The sequence below is a fragment of the Xenopus tropicalis genome, chromosome 6 (assembly GCF_000004195.4).
Source record: "Xenopus tropicalis strain Nigerian chromosome 6, UCB_Xtro_10.0, whole genome shotgun sequence".
Classification (NCBI taxonomy): domain Eukaryota; kingdom Metazoa; phylum Chordata; class Amphibia; order Anura; family Pipidae; genus Xenopus; species Xenopus tropicalis.
In genome coordinates, this window is record NC_030682.2 from 130667261 (window position 1) to 130686252 (window position 18992).

The 18992-nt window shown below is 39.0% G+C and overlaps 1 protein-coding gene across 1 annotated transcript; it reads right to left on the reverse strand.

The window, feature by feature from the left end:
• Positions 1–229: 229 nt before the first annotated feature.
• tp53inp1 (tumor protein p53 inducible nuclear protein 1) lies at positions 230–14009 on the reverse strand. Its single transcript, XM_002931531.5, has 4 exons — positions 13728–14009; positions 11482–11742; positions 10480–10831; positions 230–9267 (listed from the first exon to the last, which is right to left on the reverse strand). The coding sequence occupies exons 2-4, from the start codon at positions 11591–11593 to the stop codon at positions 9018–9020; spliced, it is 714 nt and encodes a 237-aa protein (XP_002931577.2). The 5' UTR covers positions 11594–11742; positions 13728–14009; the 3' UTR covers positions 230–9017.
• Positions 14010–18992: the final 4983 nt, after the last annotated feature.

Genomic DNA, 18992 nt, shown 5'->3' on the forward strand with positions numbered 1-18992 from the left:
AAGGCAAAACAATCCAGGCATTCTGGATATCAGGCCCCATACCTATACAAAAGATAGTGGGGTTCGGCGACATCTGCAGTGCTAAGAGTTGCCTCCATGGTTGCAAACTTGGTTACCTATCATGAAAAAACTGCCTAAAGAATTTACACAAACTATAAAGAATGAATAATAACGAATTCTCAGCTTGAGACAAATCAATGAACATGTCACAAAAAAACACCACCACAAATAAAGTAACCAATATTTTATTTATTAAGATACAGAGCATTACATAAAAATAAAAAAGGCCATCATGATGTGTATAACATAATGTTCACAACAAATTCACAATACATATTTTATGTTAAATAATTCTACCCTTTTTTTTTTCTTTTTGGCAAAGTGCTGTATTTTAAATTTTGCTCACCAAACCATACAACCTTTACACACAACATTCATGTCTCCAGAAACACTATCAGTAAGAACTGCTTCATTATAAGGATGTGGCTCAAGAAATAAGCTGCCGTCTATGCATAGAATTTATTTTACTGGAAATGTCCCTTTTAAAATGTTCAAGTTCTTATCAGGCAAACACAGCGTGAAAATGTAACAACCATTCAGTCGTGCCGTCGCTCAGTCACCGGCAGATTTATATATAAAACAAAAAGAACAGAACCTATCCAATCACACAAGAGAGTTTGCCTTTTTCACAACAGTCTGTACCAACATACTAGCAACAGTATACAGAAAGCAATAAGATATATAAAAATTAGAGTAATAAAGTATTTCCTTATATAAAAGTGGACGGAAGTGACTGCCTCGTTGATATATAAGACAGGGGATTAGAAGCAAGTTGTTTTGGAGTCTTATTGCTTCTGTCACCAAACAGCCAAAGTACAGTAACCATGTGGAAAGGGAAGACCACTCAGACCAAAACATTTATTGAGTACTTACAGTATAATGGTATTATTTCAACATAAACCCTAACTGCTGGCCATACACTATAAGAGCTGCTCGTTTGGCGACCTAAGGTGGGTGATATCGGGCAAATACAATCAGTTGGCCCTAAGACCAAACAATCGGATAATAACAACGGAAATATGAGCCTCTGTAGTAAGGACTACTTCAACGAGCCGACGCGGTCCTTGATCTGACAGAAAAATCAAACCTGCCCAAACCACATCTGGCTAATTTTCGGCCATATACCACTCAGGTAGGCCCTCAGATGGGCCCTATACAAGGGCAAATAAGCTGCTGAATCTGACACCTTAATATTAATGCACAAGTCAGCCCCGAGTAGGCAGGCTCATGTCATGTTGCACCTTACTCCAACCCTGCCTGTTGTCATTTCATTGCTCAGTTAGGGTCAGACGAATTAACTGCTATGGGAGCAGGTTATACCTGGCTATTTAGGGTTAGGTTCAGGCACTAGGTATCTGACAAGATTTCCCCTACCTTATCAATTCTCCCATTTGGGACAAAACATGAGTTTGAGCTACGACACTCGTTGGCGAGACCTGTCACTAGGAATCTCATTATGAAACCCTAATTAAGCAAAGCCTTCCCCTACTAAGCACAATTAATGCAGGCGTTTTTCCACTTGATAAAGTAGAAAAAATATGGTAACAGGTTCACTACCATGAATGCGGCTTCTGTAGAATTGTCGGTTTCCCTTTTTAACCAATTCAGCATAACTAATTGACAGGCCTTTGTGCTGTCGGTATAATAATGACAATATACACAATGGCCAAGCTGTGACATGATGCCTGCCCATCACAGGGCTGTCCATCCCAGTCCTGCATAAAGAGCAGATCCAAAAGTTTGGGCAGGAAATAACACTCTACAGGGGTTGTAAACACCAAAATAATAGCAATTACCTGTACAAATAACACATCTAAAGGGTTAGTTCACCTTTGTGTTATAGTATGTCTTATTCTTAGCAACTTTTCAATTAAATTTATATATGTATAAAAAATCTGCCTTCCTGTTCTGAATCTTTTCAGCTTTCAAATGGGAGGCTTGTTGCCCCCAGCAGCCAAAAATACTATTGATCTATGAAGCCACAGTTTTTACTTACAAATAGCAAATTGTCTTGCAATATCAGTCTACATTATACTAAGAGATGCATTACCCCTTTACATGTGGTAATTATTGTGTGGAAATTTGCTCAGAATTACAATTTATTTCATTAGGTCAAATAAATATTTGGGTTTACCAATTTGCTGGTGTTGGAAAAAAAAAAGTTACCTCTACAGATCTCATCCACAAAATACTGACTCTGAGACATTGTGCATAAGACAAACAAATGTACTGTATTAAGATTTTTCCAGAGCAAAAAGTAAAAAAATTCTACAAATTGTGAATATAAAATCAACAACTATTCTCTTAGTATTCCCTAGCATGCGGAGAAGAAACACATTTTTAAAAGGCATATATTTCTTATATAATTATACTGAAACACAGTGAGGACAGACCTGATATATAACACCTGATAGTAACCTGGTCACTTGTGCAAAATGTGCACCCACGTCTGTTGAAGCCAAACAAGCTAAAAGTGAACTGCACAAAGGGCCCTTAAAAATCAAATGTATTAGGTAAATAGTACAAATAATATAATACTGTGTATTTATTGCTGGGTATAAAACTGTGGCTAGACAGCATAGAACAGGCTGTAGAACTGGAGGCCGGTGGGTTGGAGTCCAGTCTAACCAACAGACCAACTGCTGTAATCAATTGTGGATAATCTGCCATCGGTACTTGCGATATATCAGATTATCACCCCAATACTTGACTAAAATCTGACAGTAAATTTCTGACATCATTTCGATGAGTTTTGGGAAAATGTTTGTCATTTGATTTGCAAACAAATGTTGCTGAACTACGATTTCAGCATTTCCCTTGGCTGCGCTGCAGCAGATTCTGCTTTTGGTGCACTTCTCACTGATAGATGTATAGAATGCAGCACGTGCAGAGAGGGAATACATATTTCTTATAACATCCAGCCAGGCAATAAAACCAAAGACAGCTAGCCATTATGTTAAACAGTCATTTGAATGTGTCAGTTTTAGTGCAGATGGCTCACCCCCCACCTCAGCCCCTCCATTACCATCTGCTGGCAAGTAGGCATTCAGCTAGTTAGAGGATGCACAGTTTAACCCTTGCCTGAACAAGTTTTATGATTGGGTAAAATCATTTTGTGGCACACAACAGAAATCATTGTTTTGTTTATAGATATAAATGTAAAAGTAATATTATGGATGGATTTTTTTTATAAATATCTCTTTAGGCTTTATTGTTCCTTCAAGGCAAGGCTATTGCTTCCTTACAGCAGTACAGACTTCAGACTCATTGTATTGCAACTGTGCAACAAGCAGCACTATTAACACATTAATTACATGAACACAATGGCCTGCAATAACATGATCTTACTGAGCTTTAATCATTCCTTCCAACAGCATGGTTACTACTAGATTATGCCACTTATGATGACAATCTAGACCCATTTTCAATAGACAACAAAGGCATAATGTGTTCTATTAATTTTAGCTCTTACGGTGTATAAATAAAACCAATTTCTCTCTGCAACATCTGTTTAATAATTATATAATAGCCACCAATACAGAGAGCCTTTCTATATAGTACTTAGGCTTTCTAAAACCATTAATATGCTACATTTGCTACACATGAGCTCTAGATTAAGCCACAAAGAGTTTGCCATATTATTCTAAAATAACTAAAATGTCTTTAAAAAGTATTACAAAACTCCCATTTCCATTCTCCATAATTCATATTAAGAAAGTTGTAAACGTCTACTGAAATGATATTAAAGGAAAAACTGTAAAGAAGATACACAAAGCAGGTCATTAGGAAAGTTTTTTTTTGTGATTAATGAACACAATGCCCAATGAAAAAGTTAAACCCTTCTTCCTTAGTAATGCCCTTAATTGTGATTGCTGCCTTTATATATCATGGGGTTCACATTAAGTCATACAGAAGGCATAGAAGGGTGGTCTGTTTGTACAGAAATCCCTTTTAAGAGAGACCACTAACTCAGTGATGCTTTTGTGCATCTCCCATATGTCACATACCCCAAAGTATCCTCTGAAATACATACCTGGATTATAGGAGATCATTTTTTCTATCCCATAATCAATAATTTTTCCTAAACCAGGAAATATAGGTTAAAACAACTAGCATGCTAGATACACACTTTGCTGCCATGGGGGGGGGGGGGGTATTGAAATGAGTTAATGCTTGAAATCAGATAATTTGCACAAGGCAAATAGTGTATGCAGCATGTGTATACTGTTTATGCAGAGGGTAAGGCTACTGCCACATGTGGCGTATTTTTGGCCTGCATATAAGCGCAGGTCAAGGAAAAAGCCTAATGAAATAAATTGTAGCATGAACAGTTCCATTATTGGGCATCCATAATATTCATGTATATTTAACAGTAAATAAGCAGTGGTCTTTGTCATACTGAAACATACAGTTTTGCAACTACTGAAAAAAAAAAAAACCAACAAACCATACAAAGGCTATACATATACAGTATAATCATAACAGACTACTACATATTTTAAACATACTATATAAGATAACTCTGGTCAAGTTTTCTATGCACTACTGTGAAAGTATACACATTTCTGATTAATCAACAACCAAAGAAACAAACAAAAAACTATATAAAAGGAAACAAAACGTACTTAACATATGCCTGCATCTACCAAATGTAGTGCCACAAACAGCGCCTAAATAACACATTCAGTCTATGAAGCATATGGATTGCAAGGCGTTCCTTGGCAATATACAACACAATGCCATGAAGCACGCGCACAACCCTAATACCCTCTCTATGCATACTGCCACACAACAGATATATATAAAAAAAAAAGGGCTAAAACAACTTATATACAGAAAGCAAATCAATGACACAACCCAGTATATATCTTAAGTTGAAACACACTATGCATAAAAAAGTACACATGGATACACACAAACAAATGTCTTAAGTACTTAACATTTTCAATGTTCGGCTGATTTGTATTGACCCTGAGTACAATTACTACTATACAGTCCACACACACACACACACACGTTTATATTCACACAGTGGCACAGACAGAGTATTCAGGAAGAATCAGACTGCTTCATACAGAGTCATACCCTCTACTGCATTCCTTGAAGGAGAAGTACAAGGGGTCAACCTGGAGATAGCAGGTTCCTAACAAATTGGGACCCAGTAATTTAACCTTTATTTCTCCTTTAAGCAATCAAGTTCAAAGTCTGACACTTATTCTGAAGAGCAGCCAGATTTCCAGTCTAATCTGGGGAACACATGCCATCACAGGAAACAACAGGAAGAACTTGGCAAAGCCATAGAAAACATTAAACTTAACGATTAATAATCCTTTTACTTTATCCTGGAAACTCAGACATAACATGAAGGCATGAACTGCACCCATCTAATCTATTGCAGAACCAAAATGTGACCCAGATATCTACCAGGCTTCTCAAAATGTTGGCTCTATGAACTAGAAGTGTGCTTTGCCCATATCATTTTATTCTGTTTTTGTTGACTTTGAATACAGTTATGATGTGATGGTTCTAATGTTCCCACCTACTGCAGAGCACCTTACAAAAAAGACCAGGCAAGAGATTTTATATATTATATAGATTATATTTTCTACAGCCACATTGGCTGGTTCACTATATCATCAAGCAGTATTCTAATACAAGTCTTCATTTTATGTGGTTTTTGAAATATTTTTATTTTTTGTTCTGCCACTCTAAAGGTCAATTGCATCTGGTTGAACCCCAGTATCCACATAGCTGTCTGGAAGTCAGAATGGAAGAACAATAGGAGATATCCAGAAAAAAATATATATGCAATCATAAATAAGAACAACACTTAAAATGAACTAAACCCTTACAGTAGTTCAGAAGTTCTTTCAGTGGTTGGTGACCCCAGACATTTTCTGTTGCAGGCAAAATAAAAACAGTAATAATTCAAAAACCATACAAAATAAATAATGAAGATCAACAAAAAATGACCCTCCTGCTGCTTACAGTAAGCCTGCCCTAATTCATTTAATTATAACCACTAACTCTCACACAATATTCACAAAGAAAACATGCATGTACCTACACATGACCTCAAGGCATATAACTAATAGTGTCTTGGAAATTTAACATTAATAATTAAGGCAGTATTTAAAGGAGAAGCAAATTTTAACCAAAGTAGGGGGAGAAATGTTGCACATTCTGTTTTGGGGCAACCACAGCCCTTTAACAGGGAAGATCTGTGCCCCCAAACAATATACTGTATATATAGAATATAAATGTTATATATATATGGCAAATTAGTAATTTAGTTAGAGTCACATTACATGGCAGCTCTGAAACCAGTGCCATTAGCATCTGAATTTAATAAACAGCCCTGTAGCATCAGCTTTTATAACAGGCCAGACTGACTTTCTGCTTGATATTTTGTGACGGCCACTAAGCTTAGCTTCTCAGCAGCTGCCCAGAGCCCACTGTGAATATGTTGCAGACACTCCCAACACGATTCAGTATGGTGACCTACTGCGACAACTTTGAAGGCATGGATCATCACTACTAAAGAGATGCTGAAACTTTGGCTGGTGCATTAATTTCAGTATATGAAATATGGCATTTCTCGCCATATTCATTTTTAGGGTTTAGTTCTCCTTTAAAGAAGGAGGAAAGCACTGGAGGGATGCAAAATGTTAGGCAACCCCCATTGATTGTATTAACTTACCCGATACCCCAGACAGGTGCTCCTATTAGGAGAAAAGTGCACCAGCCCAGGGTACATGCAGGCGAATGAGCCTCTTCTTTTCTTCTTCTTTCCCTGCAATCCTGGGGCCAGCGCATGCGCAATTGAGCAGAAAAGCCAGTGTTTCACTTTACTGCGCATGTGCAGCTGGCATGAAGAAAGGGCAAAGAAGAGCATCATTCGCCTGCATGTAACCTGGACCAGTGCGGTTTTCCGCTATCAGGAGCACTGGCCGGGGTATCAGGTAAGTAAATACAATCACTGGGTAATATTTTGGCACCCCCCAATGAAGAAAACTTTCCTTCTCCTTTAAATGGATAGGATGTTAAACCTCTGTAACCTTCTAGTGGTAGGTTAGATAAAAATCACAAGTAATTTCAGTTGTCAAACAAATAAGAAAATTAATCTAAGCGCACATTATGTTTTAGGCATTTGTACGAAGAGACTAAAGTAAAAAAAAAAAAGGAATGGTGTCTGTTACAATATGCACAATTAACAGTATCTTATGGCTTACGTGTGAAAAAAAATATCACAGAAATGTTGAATATAGACAACAAAGGAGGTATATCAGCAAATTACAAGTGAGAAAAATAATTACTAGATACATACTGATAGTTTAAATGAATAACAAAACTTTTATATGCCTTTATACAGGCCTTAAAAATGTAGAAATGGTGCCGAACAGCACAGTTATCAGAAAAAAGTATATATATTGTGGTAGGCCTGATTTATAATGGCATCACCCCTGCAGCCCCAGGAGCTCATATGTTGTGGTGCCATTTCAAAGTGTCAAGTTCAATGTCCCTATACATTGTCCTATCCTGCTGTATGTCCCACATGCACAATGAAATCATAATTTCAATGGCCCAAAAGATACAGCTGTTGGGCAGAACTAAAGGGGACTGGGAGTACATCAAAACATACTCATCTCAGCATTATAGAAATGCCCTCCAAATACTTTTTAGCGTTTGGCTTCTCCTACCAACAGTGAAAAAACAAACAGGGAGGATAAACCCGAAGAACACAGGTATGGTGCATTAGGACACAAACTGCTCTGATAATGATCTCTAGCGATTTTCAAGTAACTTAGGGGCATAGTGGGACTCCTAGTTCCAAAGATGCAGACAGTGCCCAATATTCTAGCTGTTATATATGCCTCTGGTGGAACTTAAAAAGGGCTGAAGGAAACTGAACCAGGCTCGTACTCACTAGGGACTGGGCCATGGAAAATCCCCTGGTGCTCTGGCAGGTCAGTGTGACCCTGAGTAAAAAACAGATTGTGAATAAAATGGCTTCAAACTGCACCCCACCCCCCAAACTTTTCCTGTGAACAAAAACCCAGTATAAAAACACATTCTTATTATTTTGCTCTCTTAACATAAAGATTCTCTAAAATACAATAAGTCTCGCCCTAAACTGCTCATATATTTTATTTTGTTACATATTGCTTTTTTCCCTTTATGGCTACCCATCACAAGCAATATAAAATGAATAAAAATTCAGACATGTTCTTTTGATGTACTAATATCAAACATGTAAAACATATGTATACAAGTAGTTCTGCATCAGAAATACAACTTTTTTTTTGTTTTATTCCCTGTTTAAAATTTTCCCTCACAGTAATTATTGTACATAGTACAATTCACTTACATATGGCAGTGGATAAGACATCTAGTCCAAGAAACATTTAAGAAGCCCTCTAGCCCTATTTCTGAAAATGTGTAAATTAACCGTAATCATTGTAGTTACCAAAGAGGTGTTCTCTCTTATTTCTATTGATTTTCTCTAAGTGCTGGTGGGGAACTTCAGTCTAGAAATGATTAGAGGGGTCCTGAGGTTTGGGAGAAATATCAACAAAGAATAATGAGTTGATTGGCTGAATAACCATTACCATAATGCTACAGAATATGTACTTTCTGTACCAACACACACTAGCTTTGGTTTTGACAGTCTCTTAGGCAACTGCATCGGTTTCAGTGTTTCTTCTGTATGGAGACTATGTCGACGCTAGCGTTACATAAATGCTTAAAGGATCTTTAAAAATAAGTCTGTCCCTGTATGTTTCATAGATACAAAATCTCCATAAAAGTGTGGGTTAACAAGAATGTATTAACCATGTGCTGAACAAGGTATAGAACTGAGACCTGCACAGCCCTTATACCAGAATGACCTGTATGCTGCACTGTGTATTGCAAGTCGCTCTGCTACTCAACCCAGGGAACGAAGCACGGATATTCCTTCAATAATTGTATTGACGTGGGGAAGGCTGGTGAACGAGGAGTCTGCTGTGCTTGGTCTGTTGGGAACGGCATCCTCGAATGAGATTCTGGCGCCGGAAACCCTTTCTGCTTGGATGTTTTTCCAAATGAAGTTTAGTCAACTTATCACCAAGATATATTTTGGTGTTCTCCAGTCCTTTTATTCGAGCAGCAAGAGCTGCAATAGAACAATGTATGTGTTTACCCTTTTTTTTATTCTCTGTAGCCAACCTAAAAATAAATAAAAACATTTTAGAATAGGAATTGTGCAATACATTTACCAGCTACATTTGCTATTTGATCAGATTCTTTATAATGTTACAATAAATCAAGAGCATACATCTCAGCATACTTTTTATTTAAAAAACTAACACTGCACATCCAGGAAACAGAACAAGGAACAATTTTATTATTACAGAGAAAAAGGAAATTATTTTTTAAAATGTGAATTATATGATTAAAATTGACTTATATGGCCTAATATGGAAGATGGCCTTCCTGTAATTCTGATCTTTCTGGATAATCCTATACCTGTACATACTCATATTTCAACGATTCAAAGAAAAGATTAATTTACAGGGCTTATAATTTTAAATGTGCATTTTTTTGGGAGACTAACATTTCTGCTGGGTCCTGTGAGGTTAATCTTCTTTGCAACTCTGGAATATATATACTGATGGACTGCACCCAGGCTTTGTTTGATCTACTACACATGAATGGTGGCATTCAGTATGTGAGCTGGCAACCAATATTTATATTTTCAAATAGAAGAGTAACATTTCTGCCGCAGTATAAAACAGACTGCAGAGAGACATAGGTGATTTGCCCCAGGCTGTATTTTTTAGCCCCTGTTGCTCTGAAGACCCTTTATTAGGACTGGAAGCTTACCAGCAGCAGTAGTACTCTCTTGCACTCTCACATATGGAAATAAAAATACACACTAGAGGATTTCAAAACAAACATGATTGTGACTAATGAGCTTAAGTACTATTTGGCCACTTTATAATAGTTTTATAATAATGTATATCACATTCATAGATTAAAGGGTTGATGGATACAGACACTGTTTATTCTGTACAAACAGACTGAACTTGCATTTGGTGTTTACATACAATCCAATCGCACAGTCTACAGAGAGAAGGCTTGGGTCAACCCTCTGTGCAGATGTATGCTGTATGACTGAACAGAAATCAATGCAGTCTGCAGCATACATCTGAAGTTTTAAGTAGCCGTGCAGGATGCGGATTCAGTTTGTGAGGTGGCAACCCTAATAATCTAATATGCTAGCTGGATGAGGAAAAAGAATAAAAATCAGTGAAGTATAAACAATTTGGATATTCCTAAAGGAGTACTGGCCTCCATATTAAAGCAATATAGAAAATAATTAAGCAAAAAAACAAGAAATATGTAACAAAAATGACAGGAAACTTACACTATACTTACTCTGTTCTATCAGGGCTGGGAAAACCAGATTCACAACTAGTCTCCGGTTTATGGCACATGTTATGAACAGCATACACAGACATGCTTGGGTGTTCAATGAGAAGGTTTTCCATAGGGCTGGTTTTCACCGCCATGCTGGTCAGTTCTCCTGCAGTAAAACAAGGAGGTGGTGTCACAAACCAGCTCTCCTCCATGGGGCATAGGTTGAAATGAATAAAGCACGAGTCACTTGTGGTTCCTAAACGTTCAAATGTATTTGAAACGTGTGGCAGAACAGATGTTTCATCAGAATGTGATATGACTTCAAATGTAGCTGCTTCTTCAGAAACTCTCGAACCAGGATCCACTTGAGCTGAATGAGGTAATCATGAAGGATAATGCATATTAAGATTTGTATTGGTATCAGAAAAAAATGAAATGAATAATAATGAATGAAATAAAGGAAGATCTATGCCTCCATATATGTCCCGAGTAGAGTATATGCAGAGTAGAAAGGAAGTCTGTACATTATAATAATGTCATGATACAAGGCTAATTGGTAATTAATTCAGCTAGGCTGACCTGATGTGGAACTGAAGCCTGTCTTTGACCGTTAGGACACGCCCACCCTTCATTTGAAACAAGGACTGAGAACTGATAGGATCTATTGGGAGCTCCAATAAAGGGGCCATTTTTACAGATATGATTCATTTTTAGCCTAAAGTGCACCGTACATTATTCATAATTGCCTACAAAATTAGGGATTTATTCCATTTATCCAATATGTCTCCTTTAAGTTGCATAGCCAGCTTTACAGCAGTTGTGCATCTTTACAAATTACAGTTTGGTTTCTAGTTATGAGAATAGATTACGTACATGTCATAATCAGGAGGAAGCTTGTGGGCAAGCATAGTTGAGTGGGTGTTTTTAGGCTTATCTTTTCTGTATGCCCTGCACTTGCACAGAATGTACTAGCAGACAACACGCACATGACAAAACATACTAGCTGCATTATATTCATACCTATGAAGTCGACAAGAATCCACTCATCATCTTCTTTTTCGCTCAGTTTGGTTTCTTGGCTTAAGGCATTGCTGCATTCTCTAGCAAACATATTGTTAAGCATCTGGAACATTCCCAGGCAGAGCACAGTCCTTTGGTAGCAGTGCTTCCGACTCACAGTAATGGCTCAGGTGTAGCAAGGTGGCACAAGCAGTGATAAAGTGCTAAATAATATCTCACTCCAGAGATACACAAGGAAATGTAAACTGTTCTGTATAAAACCTTAAGAAAAAGAAAGAATGTGATAATTATTACTACACAAATAAAACTGTTGATACCGTGTCTCATTTTTTAAGTCCACTAAAAACAAGCATACAGCTATAGTATCTAGTATCCATATAGCTTGGGAATTTGCATTTTTCCATAATCTGAACCATCATACTTTAAAGTGATACTGACACCAAATAACTACTTGTGAAAATATTAAAGTAAATTAAAAGTTCCCTATAGGCCATGTTGATAATTTTTCTACTGTTTTTGTAAGTAATTGTTACTTGAAGTCCCTAAACCTGACTGTTTTGCCAACCTGACTGTCCCTTCTCAGCCTGTCAGTTACAGCTTCTAATGCTGCACAAATATGACCTGTAGACTGGTCCCTATGGCCACCCTAGTGGGCACAGGGCAACAGTAGACAGCAAGCAAGGCATTTGTAACTTGCATGACTATGGGTCAAGTCTGATCAGGGGCCCATTTACCTTCAATTATTATTTATATTTTCTATTTCCAAAACTTTTAATATTTATTTTTATATGCGCTGGATCCAGGCACGCATGTTCACTACACAGGGTCAGGTTTGGCACATGCCAGTGACGTCAATGACAGAAAGACAAAATAATGATTTACTCATGATTTTTATGGCATACTTTTTACTTCTAAATGACACTGTTTACATAGCAAATAATTCACTCTACCATTTAAAATGTTATTCTTGAACCAACAAATGTATTTTTTTTAGTTGTTATATTGGTGTGTAGGCACCATCTCAGTGCATTGTGCCTGAGTCTGAGCTTTCAGAAGGAGCCAGCGCTACACATTAGAACAGCTTTCAGCTAACCTATTGTTTCTCCTACTCCCATGTAACTGGAGGAGTCCCAAGTCGGACTTGGATTTCTTACTATTGAGTGCTATTCTGATACCTACTGGGAGCTGCTATCTTGCTCCATTCCCATTGTTCTGCTGATCGGCTGCTGGAGGGGGGGGGGATATCACTCCAACTTGCAGCTCAGCAGTAAAGTGTGACTGAAGTTTATCAGAGCACAGGTCACATGGCTGTGGCACCTTGGGAAATGAAGAATATGGCTAGCCCCATGTGAAATTTCAACATTAAATATAAAAAAAATATATATATTGAAAAACAGATTACAATGCAGGATTCTGCTGGAGAAGCTCTATTAACTGATGGGTTTTAAAAAACGTTTTCCCATGACAGTGTTCCTTTAAACAGCTGCCTTCTGCTACATTGTTTGAACAGTCAGAACTACCAGGGCTGCCAATAGAAACACACGGCTTTATATATCACTTATATTTACAAATAACTTAAAAAGCAATAAGAACTTTAATGCATACTGCAAAGTTGCTTAAAATAGGCAAAATTCTATTTTGTCGTTTTCTTCGCCCTTACTGAACTACAAGTCGCACTATACACGCAACTCTTACACAACATAGTGTGCACTTTGTACTTTTATTAACGTTTCCCCTCTGGTGCTAGGGTTCCAGGAAAATGCGTCATCCTTATGGCAGCAGCGGATCCCTGTCTGACTGGAGACACAGAGGGCTGCCCGCCAGCTTGTACCATAACATAACCTGCTGCAGAGGCCAAACAAGGAGACAAAGCGGGGGGGGGGGGGGGGGGGACTATTTTTATTTAGGCCACGCCTTTTCGCCAGGGCTTCAGGATGCTGCTTTACGCTCGGCCCAGCTAGGGGGCGCTGTGGCACATTTCCCAAAGATAGCGAACGTCTCCCTCACTGTCTCACAATAGGGGGCGCAGAAGGTGCCGGCCGGAGAAAGGCAACAACTACAATAAGCTTAGTGCTGGGCGGCTTCGGCCTCTGGTAATTAGTTTCCCAACACAAAACATTACGCACTGTTGTGGAACTACGACTCTCATCTGTTTTAAGCAGTTAGCTGTAGTTGATAGCTATAGTTCCACTGCGTGCCTAGCTGCTGTTGTTGTTGCAGCCGCACTTAACACGGCCGTTACTTACTCTTTGGTCGCTTTATATCCTGTGTGCTGGCGCAGTCCTTCTAACCGCTTAATTCCGTTGAAACGGGTGAGGTAGACGACGACAAAACCGTTCATAGAAACGAATATTCCCACGGGCTGGAATACGAGGCACACGAACCCGCTAACCGTCCGCTCCCGACTGAAGCTTTTTTTGTTGTTGTTCTACAACTGAGTTTGCAAACAGCTGATCGGTGTTGACGTCACGGGGAACCTCCGAGCCAATGAGAGCCGCGGGGCGGGCTGTCGTTAACGCATGTGACCTGTGGGGCGGGTCTGATACGGAGAGCGGGCGCGGCTAAGGAAGAATCCGAACCAATAGGCAGCGAGGCAGGCGGTGGTACACGTGCCCTTGGGCGGGTATTAAGTGAATGGGGGCGTGGCTTCAACGCCGGCTGCTGGTAGGGCAAGTCCTGACAGAACCCTAGTAGTGGGGCTGTGGGATTGCGAGCAGGATGTTTATGCTTCTGGGAGAAGAAGTGACGTTTTGCCCTGGTTTCATCATCTTTGTCTTTTCCGAGTGAATTCACAGAAAAACGGGTACACCTAATATCCACTTCATCTCTCTATTGCCTTTGGCACTGGAACAACTGTGTTTTGAAGGACATTGTAAACTGAGAAATGTAACTTAATAAATAAAAAATGAAATGCAATCTAGACTCTTTCAACTTTTTTTTTAGTGGCTTCAATGGTGTTTGTAAGTGCAACAGCTGTTTATAGCACTGCTGGTTCTGACTCTGGAAACAATGGGGTAAAAGCTGGACTCCAGGTGGATGTTTTAGTAGAACTAGCAGGGCAGAACATTCAAGGGACAGGCAGATAACATTTAGGCAAATAACTTAAAAACTGTAAATTTAATTATTTTAGTTAAGGTAGGACATTGACCCTGGGCCCTTAGCATCACAAGGACCCCTAGATAGGGGCGCAGCATGAAAGTACTAAGGCCGTCCCACTGATAGCCGCCCCTGGTTGTTCCACTACTACTTCCCAGGTAAGACTTAAAGGAGAATGCAAGTCAAAATTTAAAAAGCATCCTGCCCAATAGTCCTCCTATTGTTTAGTAAAAACACCACACCTTTGGCTCACCTAATCACATATTTACTCAGTCACACTTACTTCACATTTTCTAGAACAGGCAGCCATCTCTAAAAAGGTATTCTCCCTTCCTTTCCCTCCTTGCTTCATACTGCACATGTGTTTCATTCCCTCCCCCCCTCCCCTCTGCCAGATCTGCTTCTGATTGGCTGGTGGGCATGTGTAGCTCAGAACAGGAGACAGGATCAAGTTACACACATGCTCAGAGAATAGGAAGGCTGCCGCTGGCACCTACAGGAAGGGGAGAGAGATTTCAGTGATGTCACTGTAGGCTTCACACTGCTGTAGGCTGCCAGCACCATATCTCAGAGAAGCAAGCAGGGATCTGGGAATTTAGATATGCAGTAATAACTTAAAAAGAATGCCTTTAGACTTACTTTTAATTTATATTAACCTTTCATTGTCCTTTAAAGACACCAGAAATGAAACTTTTTTTTATATCTATCATAACATTATCTTGCATGCTACTTATAATGTTGCCTTTAAAGCACTTGCCTGATGCTTTTACATTCCTTACCTGATCCCCCATGTTCCTCTATGAGGGGCGGCCATATTGGTGCAGCAGGAGGCCGTTAGCATTAGAAGCTGTAACTGACAGGCTGAGAAGGGACAGTCAGGTTGGCAAAACAGTCAGGTTTAGGAACTTCGAGTAACAATTACACAAGCAGCCCTATCAGCAAAAAACAATCAACATGACCTATAGGTAACTTTTTATGTACATTAATATTCTGAAGAGTTTTTTAGTGTCAGTATCACTATGCATGCATGGGCAGATTTCAGCTGCCGATTTGGCCCAGCAATACGTGCAGGTTTGATTTTCCCATCAGATCAGGAACCACATTGGTTCACTGATGCAGTCCTCTGTCCGACGGCGTCAATGCCCCTAGGGCCAAACGATCGAATTAGCACGATATCGTCTGCCATAGGTGTGCATATTGGGAGACGATTTGCTCGTTTGGTGAGGTCACACTGTGTACGACCACCTTAAAACTCAACTCCAGCCACGCCTCTTAAATACCTTTGCCCATTGCTGTTTAAAAAAAAAAACAACTCTGTTTGTGAGAAATATATTTAAGAATTTCTGGGGTGTTTTGATTTGAATGCGTGTTTTGATTTGAATTTGATTTGAACTTGTGCAGAAGCTGGGCTATATATTGTGATCCCAAAGGTCATAATATCTCACTGCCAGCCTAGGTAGTCCAAATCAGCTATCAAGCTAATTCGATCGTTTGGCCGGGCATGAGGGCCATCAGTGAGCCGATCCTACAGAAAATCAAACCTGCCTCATCAAGATCTGGCCAATTTCAGGCCAGATATCGGTCGGGTAGGCCTGTCGAGGGTGCCCATACAGCCGATAAGCTGCCAAATCGGTCTAAAGGACTAGAGTCGGCAGCTGAAATCTGCCCACGTATGGCCATCTTAACCAACATACATTATTAGATATATATTAAAAAGTTGCTTAGGCTGATAAAATATGTTTTATCAGTGTCAACCCCTAAGCCTTATTGCGTGTAGGGCAGAAATGAGCAATTCTATATGATGATCCACCTGTTACCATCAAATCTGCATTGCATTGCAGGCAGGGAATTTGCCATAAATTTCTATAGGATGCTGTGAAGATAGGGTCACTTAGGAATGATTTTCTGTCTGAGCACAGCACTGTTTGTGGAACATTGTGTGAGTCCTATTGTATCCTGTATTTGGAAATGTAATCCATACTCTTGCCCTTAGGACTCTTGTGAGCTCATTGTTGTCAGGTAAGGACATTACATGCTGAGCCCTGGCCAAGTGTCCCTAGAAAATCCCCACAACTCAATAAATATACATACATCTAGAGAACAGGCACCCTGCAGAAGGGATTTTTAATCTTTGGATTACAAAATTAGCCTGAAGGGATGATGGTAAAGTCAAAGACTCTCCTGAGAAGTCCAGATGAATAATCGTTTGATTTAAAAGTTGACTAGTGTGTAGCTTAATCTCCTGGATTGAGTAACTGTGTCCATTTTCTAAATATTAGGGGGACATTGTTGGGGGAATTTAAGTTGTATGAGGGGAAACCAAACCAAACACTTTAAAACTGCTGTTATAACTTGTTCCAGTAGTGGTTTATTGTCCCAGATGGTGGCTTTAACTGGCCTCATAAAAGCTACTGACTCTGCCGCTCCAAACCAAGTCAGCCCAGTCAGTTGCACAAAAAATCCCATACATTAAAGGTACTTGCGTCAACATGTTCTCCTTAAATTTCCATATAGTTGCACTGTATATATATATATATAATTCTGAAAAACAGAATGCCATTAGTCCACATGTGGGGGCCTGAACAAACTTAATGTGTGACCAGCCTAGGACTAACAGCCCCAAAATGTTGAATATTGTAAAAATAATGTTATGACCAGCTTTATTTCTTACTTACAAAGGTACAGTTTATTTATCAGGATTCTGATCAAATAATAGTGTAATTATATATGTAATGCTTGCTGTAAAGTATATCCTCCATATTAGAGATAATTAGCTTAACCACTTATTGCTTCACATGCAGTGCATAAACAATGCCGACAAAGCTTTTACTTAAGAACGAAAAATTTCAGAATTTAAAAGGTATAAGCACAAAATCTAAACAAGCAAACTGGCTGAGCAGTCTTACAAATGTTATTTAAAAAAAATCATAGTGAGGTCGTCCATAATGCAAACCTTGCAAGTTCTCAGGATATTAAAACAGGGTGAAACACTTTTTGCCCCTTTCATGTAACTATTACATTATTACATAATACTGTTTTCCCTACCTGATCTCAGAATCCAGCGTCACAGATGGACGCACTTGCACAAAACCCTGCCAGTGGATTAAATGAAGAATTTAGGCCTCCATGGGATGAGACTTGTTTTTTCTTTGTTAAATAGGTCCTCATCTGTGCCAGGGTATCATTGAATAGGATAGTTCTTTACCCTCCTTCCTTTCTTTATACTAATTAAAAAAATATGATCAGGCAATCTCTATACAGGTATCATTGTTCCAGACCCAGGCCCCGATTTCCAGTCCCAGGCCTGGGGCAGCACAAATTTAGGGTTGGCATGCCGCCCCGCCGCACAGAAATTTTGGGCCTGTGCTTCAGACTATAAGTTTGGTACCAAATCAAAATGGTGCGGGAAAAAAAGAGGTGCAAAAGTGATACCTGTCTGGATAATTAAGATATATAGGTTTTTGAGCAGCCTGACACTCCCATCCTGTAAGTACTGTTGACAAGATTTTGCACTGGCAAGATGGTGGGCCCCATAACATGCCTCCAGTTGTGTCTGCTGCAGTTGTCATCATCAGCATAGAACATGAATAAATCCCAATTATGATCCTAGTTATCTACATTTGCCTTTTTTACAGGCTGGTACAGGTATAGGATCAATTATCCAGAATGCTTGAGGCCTGGGGGTTTCCGGATAAGGGATCTTTCCGTAATTCTGTTTTATTACTGCAGAGAAAAAGGAAATCATTTTTAAAATGTTTAATTATTTGATTAAAATGTACTCTACAGGAAATGGCCTTCCTGTAATTTGGAGCTTTTTAGATAAAGGATCCCATACCTGTACCTCCCTAGTGGTGAAATATTTTTTTTTTAAAAGCATTTTCTGACCAACATATTGTTCTTACGGGCTAATTTTAATAGTTAAAGCCCATTACAGATGCCATTTTCAGCTGCATGCTGGAAACAGGCAGTGCTAATATTTTGATAACCAAACAAAGATCAGTAACAATAATTGCTTAGAATCAGTTCATTTATAACACAATGTAAGTTATTAAAAAGGTGAATGTCCCCTTTTTTAGTAAAGGAAAGAGTTAACATTGATGACGTGGGTTTCTTTTTGTATAACCCCCAAGGTATCTAATGCTAAAAGCAGCCAGTTGGGTGCTGGTTACAGCAGAAGGAGTTCAATAAACTCAAGATACAGCACTTTTGTGTACTGACGTATCTTATCCTGGTGCAGCAGCTGAGGTCACCGAAGTTTAGTGGTTTTAAAGGTTTCTTTTTTTACTTTGTCACTCAAAGAAAGCAATTATTGGCCTAAGGAGTTCAACAAATAAATAGAACGTCACTGCTGAGCAGCTATGTTCTCTGAACCAAAATCAAAGCTAGCAGCTGTATGCGAACATGTAAAATAATTC

Coding starts and splice junctions, on each gene's coding strand:
- tp53inp1 (XM_002931531.5), bottom strand. CDS start 11,593: ATGTTCCAGATGCTTAACAATATGTTTGCTAGAGAATGCAGCAATGCC. Junction 10,832..11,481: donor GATTCTTGTCGACTTCATAG/GTATGAATATAA, acceptor TACCTCATTCAG/CTCAAGTGGATCCTGGTTCG. Junction 9,268..10,479: donor CCCAGCCCTGATAGAACAGA/GTAAGTATAGTG, acceptor ATTTATTTTTAG/GTTGGCTACAGAGAATAAAA.